The sequence below is a fragment of the Pseudoliparis swirei genome, chromosome 13, assembly GCF_029220125.1.
Source record: "Pseudoliparis swirei isolate HS2019 ecotype Mariana Trench chromosome 13, NWPU_hadal_v1, whole genome shotgun sequence".
Classification (NCBI taxonomy): Eukaryota; Metazoa; Chordata; class Actinopteri; order Perciformes; family Liparidae; genus Pseudoliparis; species Pseudoliparis swirei.
Window position 1 is genome coordinate 18,947,580 of NC_079400.1, and position 11,797 is coordinate 18,959,376.

The following is an 11,797-nucleotide window of genomic DNA, read 5'->3' on the forward strand; positions in this document are numbered from 1 at the left end:
ACTTAAAAACAAAAAAATACAAATCCATTAATATTCAATGAAAAATGGTAAAACTTCAAAGCATTCTCCTGATGGCTAAAATCTCAAACTTTGAGGATCAAAATAAATTCATAATCTCATGTTAATCAAGAGACTCATAATGCTAACACTCTGTGATGGAGACGGAGAGATGAGAGAGCAGTGACTCCAACAGGATCATCTTTCTGTTGGTGTTCAGTTGAATTAAATTCAAAATGCGTATTAGGATGACAACGTATGAATGATTTAGTAAATATTTGATCAAGCCTCAGGCCGGCATCAATCAGCGTTATAATAAATCTAGTCAACTGCATTTGATGATGGGGAAATTAAGTCATTCAGATTGTCTTAATCTTGTCTGAGAATTTAAACTCTACTTATATTTAAATTATATGTTTAAACAAATTAGAGGGACATATATTATCTTAATATGCACGTTTTTTTACATTTTGCCCACCGGAAAGCGTGCCCTTTTCTATATCGTCATATCTCGGGGGTCCCTGGGTCGTGGGCCCATTGACTGCTTCCGCGGCCAGCTGCACGGCCATCTGGAAGTCCGTCACCTGTGAGATAGACGCGGGTAACAGAGACAGCGAGGGCATTTAATAAAGGTTAAAATACCAAATAGAAATCCATGAGGTCATCCATGAACGTGCATTTCACTTGTAATATTTTAGGTTCATCCATAACATTTGAAAAATGTTTAACAAATTAAATTTGACCTTCTAAAACGCCAGAAATGTAAAGGATTCAATGGTTTCTCTTCAGTTTTCTTTCCTTTGTGGAGGAAAAAGGCCTCTGGAGAAAGCTCCATAACAATAAGTTATTTGCATGCCTGCAGGATACATACCCTAAAAATACTTTTTACATATACAAAAAAGTATCCCTATATACTAAACATCAGGAAAAGAAAAGAAAATATCATTCCAGGTTCAATAACGAAATTATTCCACTACACAAACACACATAAATGCACTAATACACAGTCCATAGCACCTTTCACCCAGATCATATCTCAAACTTGACCTTAGTGTCAGAGCAACCTCCTGGCCGTGGCCTCCTTGGTCTCAGGTCGTCACGGCAACAGATGGTTTTACACGGGTGGCCCTTGGCGTAGGGGTCTCTCCTGAAGTCTGAACACACCTTTAATTACTCGCGTGTTGCATGTTTTCTCTCAGGATGCGTCGTTGTCATCGTCACACCTACTGTTGTATCTCATGACGTGTTTGAGGGACTTCAGGGCCGACACCTTGGCCTGGTCCCTGCGGAGGATTTTGGCTCGGGGGCAGAGGTCGTATGAGAAGTCCTCTCCGTATCGGCTCCACATCGCACCGTACCCACTCAGGTTGTAGATCTCAACATGAAAGGGTACGTTATAGGATGGCCAGTAACCTGCCAAGTGCAGCACGCAGTGAAGCTTTCCTTTGGGGGTTTTAAGGCGGGTTGCATTCAAATTAACAATAAAACATGCTCGGCCCTCTGGTTGAACTGCTCTCGTTAACTCTGTGCACACACACACACACACACACACACACCACACACAATCCTCTCTGAAAAGCATATATAGCACATACACTCATCATTCGCTCTTTACAATGTTGTATCCATTCTTTTCAGGTCAGCTGAGAACATTACTCATCTTTCCCCCCAGGGAGGATTTGAACAACGTCGGCCTTTCATGCATCACCGACCGGTACCCGGGACACCGCCTGTTCTTCGCCTGTGTTTTAGCCCTTGAATAAACACACACACACACACACACACCTGAGTTGTATCTGGAGCGTGGAGTCCGTCCAGCTGGGCCAGGATCAGTCCCAGGTGCTTCCACAAGGGGTCGCTGTGTCTCCTCAGCTTCACCTGCTCTCTGGCCCACTGGTCCTGCTCCCTGTGGGTCAAATTCAGAATTACATGTAATCTTTGCATTTATCTTTGCATTAAGTGTATAGACTAGTGCCAATAATGTTGAAGCTGACAATATTCCATCAATCAATGTGTTAATTTTTTCATTTCTACACAGCATAAGAAATAAAACACACATAATAATACACATATTGAGTATATCTATTTAGTCAGGGCAAGAGGCTTTTGATCACATTTGGACATGATAGCTCTTCATGGAAACTAAAATTATACAGAGTTTCTTTTCTTTAAGAATGTACCTTAAAAACCTTTTCAGGGGATTCAAAACCTTCTCGTCCTTGAGGAGCTGAGGGTACATGTTGGAGTAGTGATTGAACATCTGTCTGCAGAGACAGAATAAGAGCAGTGGGAATCGAACCATTTCTACACTGTCAAAAGTGTCGTGAGAAATGTAATCCAATCAATTAAACCAACGCAGTGATGCAACAAGATATTCAGAATAATATTTCTGATAACTGTACACAATGAAAAGTGGCCGTTGTGTTACATTTAATGAAGATGTACAATAGTTGAGACATTTATTTGCATTTAAAATATGTTAACCCCGATGTACGAATGTGTTATTTGCTGTTGTTTTTCTAATTATTTATTATTTATTTGTGTCTGTTTTTTTGGGGTTCTTTACACTTTTCTTTCTCTCTTCTCTTTGTATTGTATCCTTAAAGTCCAAATCAAAAATAAATATATAAATATATATATATATATATTAAAAAAATATATATATTTATTATATATAATAATTTATTATAAATATGTATAATTTATTAGTAATATTGTATTTATTATATAAGCACAAACATATATATATAAATAGCACAAACATATTAATATATATATATGTATAAGGTCTTAGAACACAATATCATATCAACGGCCCTGTTTCACAGCGGCTGATTCAACCTTAAAAATAAGAAAATATTGAGGTTTTACTTGTATATAATGATGTATATACCATTATTAATCATTATTGTTGTTATTTTCCTCCAGCTGACTGATGGAAAATGAATATATAAAATATTTCTGCACACACATATTCAACATCTGAGACACCCACAGGCACACAGGCTATGCGACTGGTCATAACATGACGCTGATTGGCCCTGACAGGTTATCGACAGAGCAATACGCCCTTGAACATGATATCTGCTGCTCTGGTTCTGGTTCATCATCTAACACACAGACTTGAATTGATGATGTTTTATTTGTTGTCCACGACAAAGAACCTGCATGTGCCACCCACCCAGCAGTGAGGTAACCTTCCAGGTACCCGGCCAGGAAGAAGGTGGTCTCATCCTCCTGTGTGATTCCTCCATGACCTGCACAGATCTCCAAGACGCCCCATCCAGAGAGGAGCAGAGTGTCGTTGAAGTGACCGTAGGCTCCCCCTTCGGTGTCAATGAACCCTTCCTTCAGGATTACATTATTCTGGGCAGCATCAAAGTACACAGTGGCCTCTTGGAGCTCTACACCATGAGAATGGGCAGGGTTACAGGGCTGAGGTTGGATAACACGCATTATATAAGATAATGTTATCCAATACGGAAAACACCGCTTATATTTTCTTATTTGGTACTTGATTGTTTTTAGTCTCATGCATATTAAACTGTATAGGCGATAGCAAAGAGGTTCTTTAACATACAATAATTTGTCCGAGGAAATATTAGTAAACATAAAATAATATATAGATAATATGTGTAAAATTCCTTTTAAAAATCCTGGATTAAAAAAAAAAGTTTTCGTCCTGTCCAGACACGAAAGGGCAACATTACTCACGGTATGTTTGCACTGATGCAGTCAAAGTGCTCAGCAATGCACGCAGTGTGATGCTCTGCTTCTCCATGGCGGCTGTTTCCTCGCGAATCTCTGGCTCTCAATAAGTAAATGTTGTTATTGAGTCTAATTATGTGAGAGCGACGTCGATATGACGTAATTTCCACGGAGCCAATAATCGTTGTTTGATCATAGCGTCCATCTACATCCACTTTTCCCCCAGAAAAAACAATCACGCCAGATGGGACTCGAACCCACAATCCCTGGCTTAGGAGGCCAGTGCCTTATCCATTAGGCCACTGGGGCACTTTGTTTAAGGGGCGGGGTCAAAAGAATTTATATCCAGACACAAAGCAGCTCGATTTTGATTATAGTTTGCATTTTGTCAAGATAAAACCATGACATACCACTTCGTATTAATTACTCTATTTTGGGATTAACCAATTTGGAAGCCACGAACGTGCACAACATGGTTATCTGTCTAGGTTCCATGGATTGTTCCATTATCTCGCCTAAATAGGTGTATTTATGTTATCTTAATACAGCTTTGGCCATTACAATATGCGCACAAGGCCCCAGATAAAACACTCAAGCAACGAGTTTCATTATAAATATCGCAAAAACATGCTTTTGTTGGCAAATCTCTTCCAACCACTTTAAATTAAAGCCCCGCAGGATTTCAGTGACCCCTTTAGACAAATGGAACTTCCGCACATGCGCAGTAGCAAGTATGGTTTTGTTGTGGGAGAGAAAAGGCAGTTCAACCACCGCGTTAATGCTTTAAATTAATAGTCTGTATGGAGGTAAATATGAACATAAGATAACCACTCTCAGTGAAAAACAGTTACTAACCCACATGTAAGGCAATTTCGATTAAATGTCATATAACGTTACGGGTAGCTAGCGAGTGTTAGCCACCTAGCATTAGCTCGTTCACGTAGCGATAGAAACGAGAAACACAGTCGCTCTGGCTTCTACAAAAACAGCTGCTAATGCTGCCATTGGTGTCCAACTTTTTAACAGGACCTGAAGAAATCGCTAAAGATGACGCTCTTTGGAAACACGTTCAGTCCGAAGAAGATTCCACCCCGAAAATCTGCGTCTCTATCCAGCCTTCACACGGTGAGTGGTAGACAACGTCTTAGTTGCGCTCCTGGATGAATAAGGAAAGAGGCAATACAACCATGTAAAAAAGAGATAACCGCTCAGGTTTGGATTGTGCTGAACGGGCTGCAGCTCGGCTTTGAGTTTGTCATTGCATGCACGCTGATCTGTTGTTTTTACTCTTCAGTTGGATCGTTCAACGAGAGAAATAGAACTGGGCCTCGAGTATGGACCTCCTATGATGAACCTTGGAGGTCAAAGTTGGAAATTCGAAGAGGGGCAGTGGATATCAGGTAATGAGTCTGATAATGATGAAGGATTCAGACCAGTGCAGTGGCTACTTCCACAGTGTGAAGTGCAGATAACCATTCCAGTGTCTTGCTGACTGATCACTGGTGGCCCCTGAATAGCCAAAGCAACATTAATATTTGTTTGTTTCCTGTGTTGTGGAACCAGAATCAGGTGGAAATGGGTCCGGTAGGGAATTGCAGCGGCTTAAAAAAAGAAATGTCCAGCTGGAAGAAGAGAACAACCTCCTGAAACTTAAAATTGAAATTCTCTTGGACATGGTAAGAACGGAGCAGCTTTTATCTTGCCTTTGCATTCTCAACAACATTTAATATGCTATGTGGAAGTACTAAGAAAGTTTATTTTGGCCTCCTCCTCATAACCCTTTCAGATGTATGCAGTGATCTTGGTTAAACCTAAATGTGTTATGTATGAATGGGCAAATATACCTGTATATGATCACCCTCAGGCTCTATAGCCATGTGTTTCATCAGTTTAGAATATGTCGCACTACTTTAGAATAACAGCTTGATCAATACATTTTGATCATACACTTAATTACCAGTTCAGTGGTTGGTGTAATTTAATCTGTTCCCAAATATATTCAAGAACTGCTATTTAATACATGTTATGTTCCTTTTAGCTGACCGAGACTACTGTGGAGTACCACCTAATAGAGAAAGAAGTGGAAGATATAAAGACTCAACATCGAAGGAAGAAATGACAAATCCGATCTGATGCCTTCACCACAAGAAATGTTCTTCGTTCTCTGAGAACTTGAAGTTTGTTGATATAAAAAAAGAGCGGTTACTTTGTTTTTTATCCGTACGTACAGAATTAAGTGCCCATATTTTTTGCATAATGTGTTTTTTGCACTTGTATTTAATCAAAAAAGCAGGTACTACATAATCGGATTTTGTGTCTACTTTTATTTGTTCCGTTCTACATTTCTAACTGTAAATCTGAAACAACTGTAAACATTGTTAAAGAAACAGCATCATTTCTACATCTGTATGGCAAGTACTGGCCACCAATTTTTGTATTTATTGTATTTTCTATTCAGATTAAAAGTCCAATTAATTGTGGCGTTATTGTCATTCGCAGGTTGTTGTTTTTATTTTACTGTAACAACTTATTAAATTGATACTTCATTGAGTCATAATCAGTGACACATTTACAAGAGGACAAGAACAAATCTGAATTCCACACAATGTTAATGTTGCCTGCTCTTGTGTCTGTATATATACTCAGTTATTATGAGATCATGACTGCGAAATGTATGGACTTATTGATTTTTTACAAACCAGAATAGTTTATTTATTTTTTTGTATTATTTATATATACTTATTCTTTTTTATCTGCAATATTTATGGTGCATAGCAAATATTTACAATACTATGGTGTAATTATTAAATTAAAATGTGTGTGAAGTTCAATATTTGTGTAAGATATATACTTTCCAAAATTAGTTTCTCCTTAAAGTAAATGTGTTTCACGCCCTTCGCCGAGGCCTCATTGGTGGACGCGCCTGTCACTCAAGTGTTCTATGCAGCGATTGGTCTAATGATTCTTACCGCGCATGCGCAGGCGGTTGCAGTTATTGCAGCGTTTCGACGGTTGTGCTTCCGACAGCGGGAGAGACGAAGTCGTGTCTAGCCTCGACTTTCAGCACTTTAACCCGCCGGCTTGGCTTGTACAACTGCCAGGTTCTTCAGCGATACAGGAGAGGACTTCTTTTGTATACACTTGACTTTTAATAATGCCTCGGGGCGGTAAGTATTGACGGAAATCTGACATGCTAATTTGTAGCAAGCTAATTGTAGCTAGCGACTTGTTAGCTAAAGTATGAACTCTCGCATGCTTAGCATGCTAGCGGGTTAGCACGGTGTGTCTGCGGGTTTTAACGGTTCCTAGAGGACGCGGCTCGTGCCCACAGCGAGCAGCTAATGTCCGCACATGAACACTTGTTGGGAAGATCTGAATTCAAAGGGTTTGAATGTTTCGCTTTGTGGCCATGTGCATTGGAGACCGCTAACGTCGCGTAAACAGTGTTCTCGTTTACTTTAATACCCCAGCGCATGGTGGTTGTTAGCATGACCAGAGCTGCATACAAGTCTTTTGTTCAAACGTTCTCGAGCTCTGTATTCAGCCTCATCGAGCTCACTCTCACTCGCCGTGACATTTGCCGGTGAGCGTCATGTGTGTGACTCATCTCTCACTCACACACACACACACACACACGTACCCTCTGCCCCTGTGCTCTCTACTGCAGCGTGAGAGCCTAAATTAACTCCTAACTACTCGTTTTTATTGGTATTGAGGTGGTTGGAGGGAACAGATGTACCTGCGCCACATAACGCCGTCCGATATTACGTCACCCAAAAACTGACTGACGAAATCGGCATGGTGTCGATCGCAGGCCGCTCACATTTCAACAACAAGCGTCACCGAGGCAGTATTTACCAAGGGCCACATATAGTCATGTTGTTACTGCTGTTGGGAGCAACGGGGTCCATGTATTGAACATGATTCTGCAAACGTTGTAGTTTGCTCACCCTATAACTCTTTAAAGATGAATTAAGACCGGTCGGATGCAGCTGATCTTCTAGTAACGACTCTTGCATCTGTGTTTACAGGAAAAAGGGGCCACAAAGGCAGAGGGAAGCAATTCAGCAACCCGGACGAGATTGACAGACAGATGAAAGCGCAGAAAGAGTTGGTGAGTGAACGATATCTGTCGCAGGCGTAAGCGTTACCTTTGCAACGAGGCCTGTTGTGATTGAGTGTCTTATCTTAACAGGAAGAAAATCCTAATGCAGTTAAGGAGGCCTCTGGAGACTCTGATGACGAGAGCAGCAGCGATGACGACTCCGATGTGAGTGAGGGGGGGGGGGGGGGTAATGTTGACTGAGCAGAGAAACTACTTGGTGGGGTTTTTAGGTAGAGATGCACCGATCAGGTTTTTTGGTGCCGATCACTGAAATCAGTATCTGCCGATCCGATAATACCGATCACCGATTTCTTTAACCATTTAGGACTTTTACTTTGAAAAATTTCCTAATTGATACATTTAAATAGTTTGATTGCTGTTGTAGGGGATTTCAGATATGTATGGAACACATCTGCATTATTCATTTCCTGGAACTCTTGGGGAAATCTATTTACAGGACTTTTTTTTAACATACAAAAGTCTGACTTATTTTTATAAACTCTTCCTTGGTACAGTAAAAATGTTTTAATGTTAGCATAATTTAAGCTAAACCTCAGAAACGATCTATAAAGATACAAAATCAGTTCATTGTTTACTTTTATATGTTAGCGTATGATTTGTCGTCATCTTATTTTGAAAAACGGATGTTGTTTCACGTGGTTCTTTCCGCTAACTTTGCAAAACCGGATGTTGTGTCACGTAAATCCTTCCGCTAACGTTATCAAAACCCTCGCGCGCTCCCGATCGAATGTGTTTACCGTGAGCATCAGTCTCTAGGGGCAGACATGTGAGCGTCGGCTGAGTCGACCCAGAGATTCAACTCGGGGGACGGGGACGCCGCTCGGTGGTGAGGATCCCCTCTGACCTCTCACTCTGCGGCCCTCGCCGGGCGCATCGTCTCCGTTGCGGTGCGCCGCGATTGAAACGTCTCCGATAGTTCTCGCAGATTTTATGTCATCTGATCGGGTATATCGGCCGATATGGATCGGCGCCGATCAGATCGGTGCATCCCTAGTTTTAGGACCTACACCAATCTTTCTAAAATGGATTTAGCTTAAATTACATCGTCATTGTTGTCAATATTCTTCTGTATCATCGAACACAATGTGGGGTTTTCTTTCAAGGACAACAGCACACCCAAACAATGTCTATGTGAAGTAGCGCGTAGACAAAATATGCTTACCAGCCACAAGCTCTGCCACGACGGTTTCCTGTCTCACCGATTGTAGAGGCACTCCGTATAGTTCTGGGTCTTCTGTGCCACCATTTTGAGTTCAGTCTAGAAACTATTAATTGACACGCGAATGAGACAAGTAGTTCTTCTATAAAAAATGTTTACGAGAAAACGTAGAGTTACATGTTCACACGGTCGGACATCTCTGAGCTCAAATCTGGACTGACGGTCCAACACGCAGGTGTGACGTCATCTGATTGGAAGCTTATTCAGCTTTTAAATTATATATGTTAACTTAAACATTCTTTCAAATCATAATGAAAAAGATTTATCTTCAGTTATCTTTTTTAACCAAATTATTATAACAAATGAAATCATGCATTTGGCTCTTACACCGATGTCACAAAGGAGTTTCTTTTTGCACACAGTTAAAAAAGAGGAGTGGGGTGGAGGGGCTTATCGAGATTGAGAATCCCAACCGCGTGTCCCAGAAGAGCAAGAAGGTGGCCGAGGTCGACGTCAGTGCTCCCAGAGAGCTGTCCCGCAGGGAACGGTAGGTGCTGCTGAGAAAATGAATGTTTGTGTTCATTGCCTTTTTTAAAGCTTCTGGACATGTACAATGTTGTTGGCATGAGGCATTTTATCTTTATTATTAATTTAATCCTATGTCTTCCTGTTCTCTCTCCCCGTCAGAGAGGAGATAGAGAAGCAGAAATCAAAGGAACGCTACATGAAGCTCCATCTCGAGGGGAAGACTGAGCTGGCCAGGGCCGACTTGGCCCGACTCGCCATCATCAAGAAGCAGAGGGAGGATGCGGCCAAGAAGAGGGACGATCTCAAGAAAGGTGAGAAAAGGACACAATTAACATACCGAACAGTTCTGTAATGTTAAAACTTTGTGAAGTAAAAGTGGAACTTGTGCTTTTAATCAGCATGTAAGTGGAAACATTGAATCCCTCTCCATTCTCACTGCATTGTGAATGTACTTTCTTGTCACTTTGGTTTGCTAGCAAACAGAAAAAAAGCTTATAAGCTGCTGTGTGGTGGGATGGAAAGAACCAAGAGCTACGATTTGATTAGCTTAAAAAAACTGAGCCTTTTTAAGAAGACACAAGTGAGTAAAGACAAGAGGATGAGAGGTAAAGGACAGCGATGTAATCGTGCTGCCTTCAGTCGCCGGGGAGGTGAGCGCTCATGCAAAGAGCTGCCGATTGGTGGAGCTTGAGGATTTGTTTTACGGTTTCTTCGTACATGTAATGGATGCTTATGAGGCCAGACTATGCAGATGTGTTTAAGACTTTTATTAAGTGTTTTTGAGTGTCTAGAAAAGTATTATGTGATGGTCAAAAGGTGGCGACTGTCCACGGCCAGTTCCTGACGTTGATTGATCCACATGGTGGACACTTGTGGGTATTGCGACATATCTCTCTCTATAATGTCCAACAGCAGACTTTAGGATGTGTGCTGCACATGTGGTTTCTTCTGGAGCCTTACACTGTTCTCTCTGTCTTCATCAGATAAAGATGACGATACCAAAGTAAAGCGCTAGTCCTCCCGTCTGAAAATTTCAACATGCACTTCAGTCTCAGAAGGATGGAGCGAGAGAGAAGGAGATCCGGAGGAGGACAACAGGGAGGGGGGACCAATACGAGTGGCATCAGATCAGGGGTGATCCTGAACTCCTGGCCCTCATTTAAGATCCGAGGGTCTTCCATAACAGCGTGGCGAGGACACGGGGGCAACCGGGGGGGTCCAGCAGAGCCGAAGAGGAATGCAACATTTGGGATGCCTCTCGTTTTCCTCCTGGAGGAGGCAGGCGTTCCAAGTGCTTCACCGCCTCTTTACTCTCCCCCACCCGCCAGTGTTTTAATTCTGAAGCTGCTGAAGTTATTTCCATTGATTTAAAACGTGTGTGTACACAGTTAAGCTCATATAAGTTTACTTGATGACTGAACAGCTTTTAAAAGTAAGCGTTCGTGGGGATATCTTTGGTGCTTTCCCTCCATCTCGCCTGATTTGTACGACGGCCAATCAGTGACAGATGGAGAGAAACATCACTATTCAGAGGATAAAGTGATGTATATAAGAATTATACAATGTAATTTAGTATTTGTGGATATTTTGCACAAGACATTGGTATAATTTTCTAAAGATTTGAGTTTTTTTTCATTTTCCTGCAGCATCCAAACACGAGCATCTTTCTCCTCGAGCCTCCTGGTGTTGAGTTTGTCATTTTTCGATCACCTTCTTTTTTTGTTGTTGCAAATTTACAGTTAATAATAATAATCTGTCCTCCTGTCGCGACGTGTCTAGAACATATTTAGTTTACTTTGGATTTTCATGGATCTTTCCCCCAACACGTGGCTCACTTGAATCATGTCGTTGCTGTTCGGTTCTGAAAGTGTTTCGGATCGGGTTTTGTCATCCTTCGCTCGGAGCACTCGACATATTACTTGAATTGCCTTTAATAAGCATTTTAAAGTGGTTGGAAAGCGCCTCTGTGACTACGGCCTCTTTTGGGGTCCTCTGGTTCGACAGGAGGGATTGTGTCTTCTGTTGCCTTCACAAAGTTTACACTAGACCCGTTCACTGTCTTTCTCCTGTGATTAAAGTCCTACAAAGAACCTCCACCGGCTTAGTTCATTAGGTCCACGTGGAACGTCATCCACGCCATCACCACCACCACGGAGTTTACAAATTAACTTCACACAGAGCGGTTTTACTGCAGGGCATTTGTAATGTTTGTTCTGCACATGATGAACGGGTGGTCTAGTGTGTGTGTGTGTGTGTGTGTGTGTGTGGGGGGGGGGATT

The 11,797-nt window shown here is 41.6% G+C and overlaps 3 protein-coding genes and 1 non-coding gene across 7 annotated transcripts; 2 read left to right on the plus strand and 2 right to left on the minus strand.

Annotated features, from left to right (window-relative positions):
• Window positions 1-107: 107 nt before the first annotated feature.
• plbd1b (phospholipase B domain containing 1b) lies at window positions 108-3,932 on the minus strand. 3 transcript variants are annotated; one of them, XM_056430228.1, is made up of 7 exons: window positions 3,712-3,932; window positions 3,179-3,254; window positions 2,178-2,261; window positions 1,783-1,903; window positions 1,225-1,372; window positions 1,045-1,151; window positions 108-581 (listed from the first exon to the last, which is right to left on the minus strand). In XM_056430228.1, the coding sequence occupies exons 1-7, from the start codon at window positions 3,776-3,778 to the stop codon at window positions 444-446; spliced, it is 741 nt and encodes a 246-aa protein (XP_056286203.1). In that variant the 5' UTR covers window positions 3,779-3,932; the 3' UTR covers window positions 108-443. The 3 variants fall into 3 exon arrangements, with proteins under 3 accessions (XP_056286203.1, XP_056286202.1, XP_056286204.1); XM_056430227.1 differs by having other exon boundaries at window positions 3,179-3,401; XM_056430229.1 differs by having other exon boundaries at window positions 493-581; window positions 1,045-1,144; window positions 3,179-3,401.
• A 9-nt stretch (window positions 3,933-3,941) lies between these two features.
• trnar-ccu (transfer RNA arginine (anticodon CCU)) lies at window positions 3,942-4,014 on the minus strand. Its single transcript has one exon. It is a non-coding gene; the product is annotated as a tRNA-Arg (tRNA).
• Window positions 4,015-4,427: 413 nt separating this feature from the next.
• cby1 (chibby homolog 1 (Drosophila)) lies at window positions 4,428-6,197 on the plus strand. Of its 2 annotated transcripts, none has more exons than XM_056430011.1 (5): window positions 4,428-4,511; window positions 4,732-4,830; window positions 5,000-5,105; window positions 5,269-5,381; window positions 5,744-6,197. In XM_056430011.1, exons 1-5 carry the CDS (start codon window positions 4,506-4,508, stop codon window positions 5,822-5,824), a joined length of 405 nt encoding a protein of 134 aa, XP_056285986.1. In that variant the 5' UTR covers window positions 4,428-4,505; the 3' UTR covers window positions 5,825-6,197. The 2 variants fall into 2 exon arrangements, with proteins under 2 accessions (XP_056285986.1, XP_056285987.1); XM_056430012.1 differs by having other exon boundaries at window positions 4,477-4,566.
• Window positions 6,198-6,705: 508 nt separating this feature from the next.
• On the plus strand, window positions 6,706-11,612 carry pdap1a (pdgfa associated protein 1a). Its single transcript, XM_056429497.1, has 6 exons — window positions 6,706-6,872; window positions 7,737-7,819; window positions 7,901-7,975; window positions 9,413-9,537; window positions 9,678-9,829; window positions 10,502-11,612. The coding sequence occupies exons 1-6, from the start codon at window positions 6,860-6,862 to the stop codon at window positions 10,531-10,533; spliced, it is 480 nt and encodes a 159-aa protein (XP_056285472.1). The 5' UTR covers window positions 6,706-6,859; the 3' UTR covers window positions 10,534-11,612.
• Window positions 11,613-11,797: the final 185 nt, after the last annotated feature.

Excerpts from the sequence above, each read along its gene's own strand:
- plbd1b (XM_056430227.1), bottom strand. The coding sequence starts at position 3,778 with ATGGAGAAGCAGAGCATCACACTGCGTGCATTGCTGAGCACTTTGACT. Across the intron at positions 3,402-3,711 it reads TGCATCAGTGCAAACATACC|AGCTCCAAGAGGCCACTGTG; the intron begins GTGAGTAATGTT and ends CTCATGGTGTAG. Across the intron at positions 2,262-3,178 it reads GAAGGTTACCTCACTGCTGG|ACAGATGTTCAATCACTACT; the intron begins GTGGGTGGCACA and ends CTGTCTCTGCAG.
- pdap1a (XM_056429497.1), top strand. Across the intron at positions 7,976-9,412 it reads GCAGCGATGACGACTCCGAT|TTAAAAAAGAGGAGTGGGGT; the intron begins GTGAGTGAGGGG and ends TTTTGCACACAG. Across the intron at positions 9,538-9,677 it reads GAGCTGTCCCGCAGGGAACG|AGAGGAGATAGAGAAGCAGA; the intron begins GTAGGTGCTGCT and ends TCTCCCCGTCAG.
- cby1 (XM_056430011.1), top strand. Across the intron at positions 4,831-4,999 it reads CTCTATCCAGCCTTCACACG|TTGGATCGTTCAACGAGAGA; the intron begins GTGAGTGGTAGA and ends TTTACTCTTCAG. Across the intron at positions 5,106-5,268 it reads AGAGGGGCAGTGGATATCAG|AATCAGGTGGAAATGGGTCC; the intron begins GTAATGAGTCTG and ends TTGTGGAACCAG.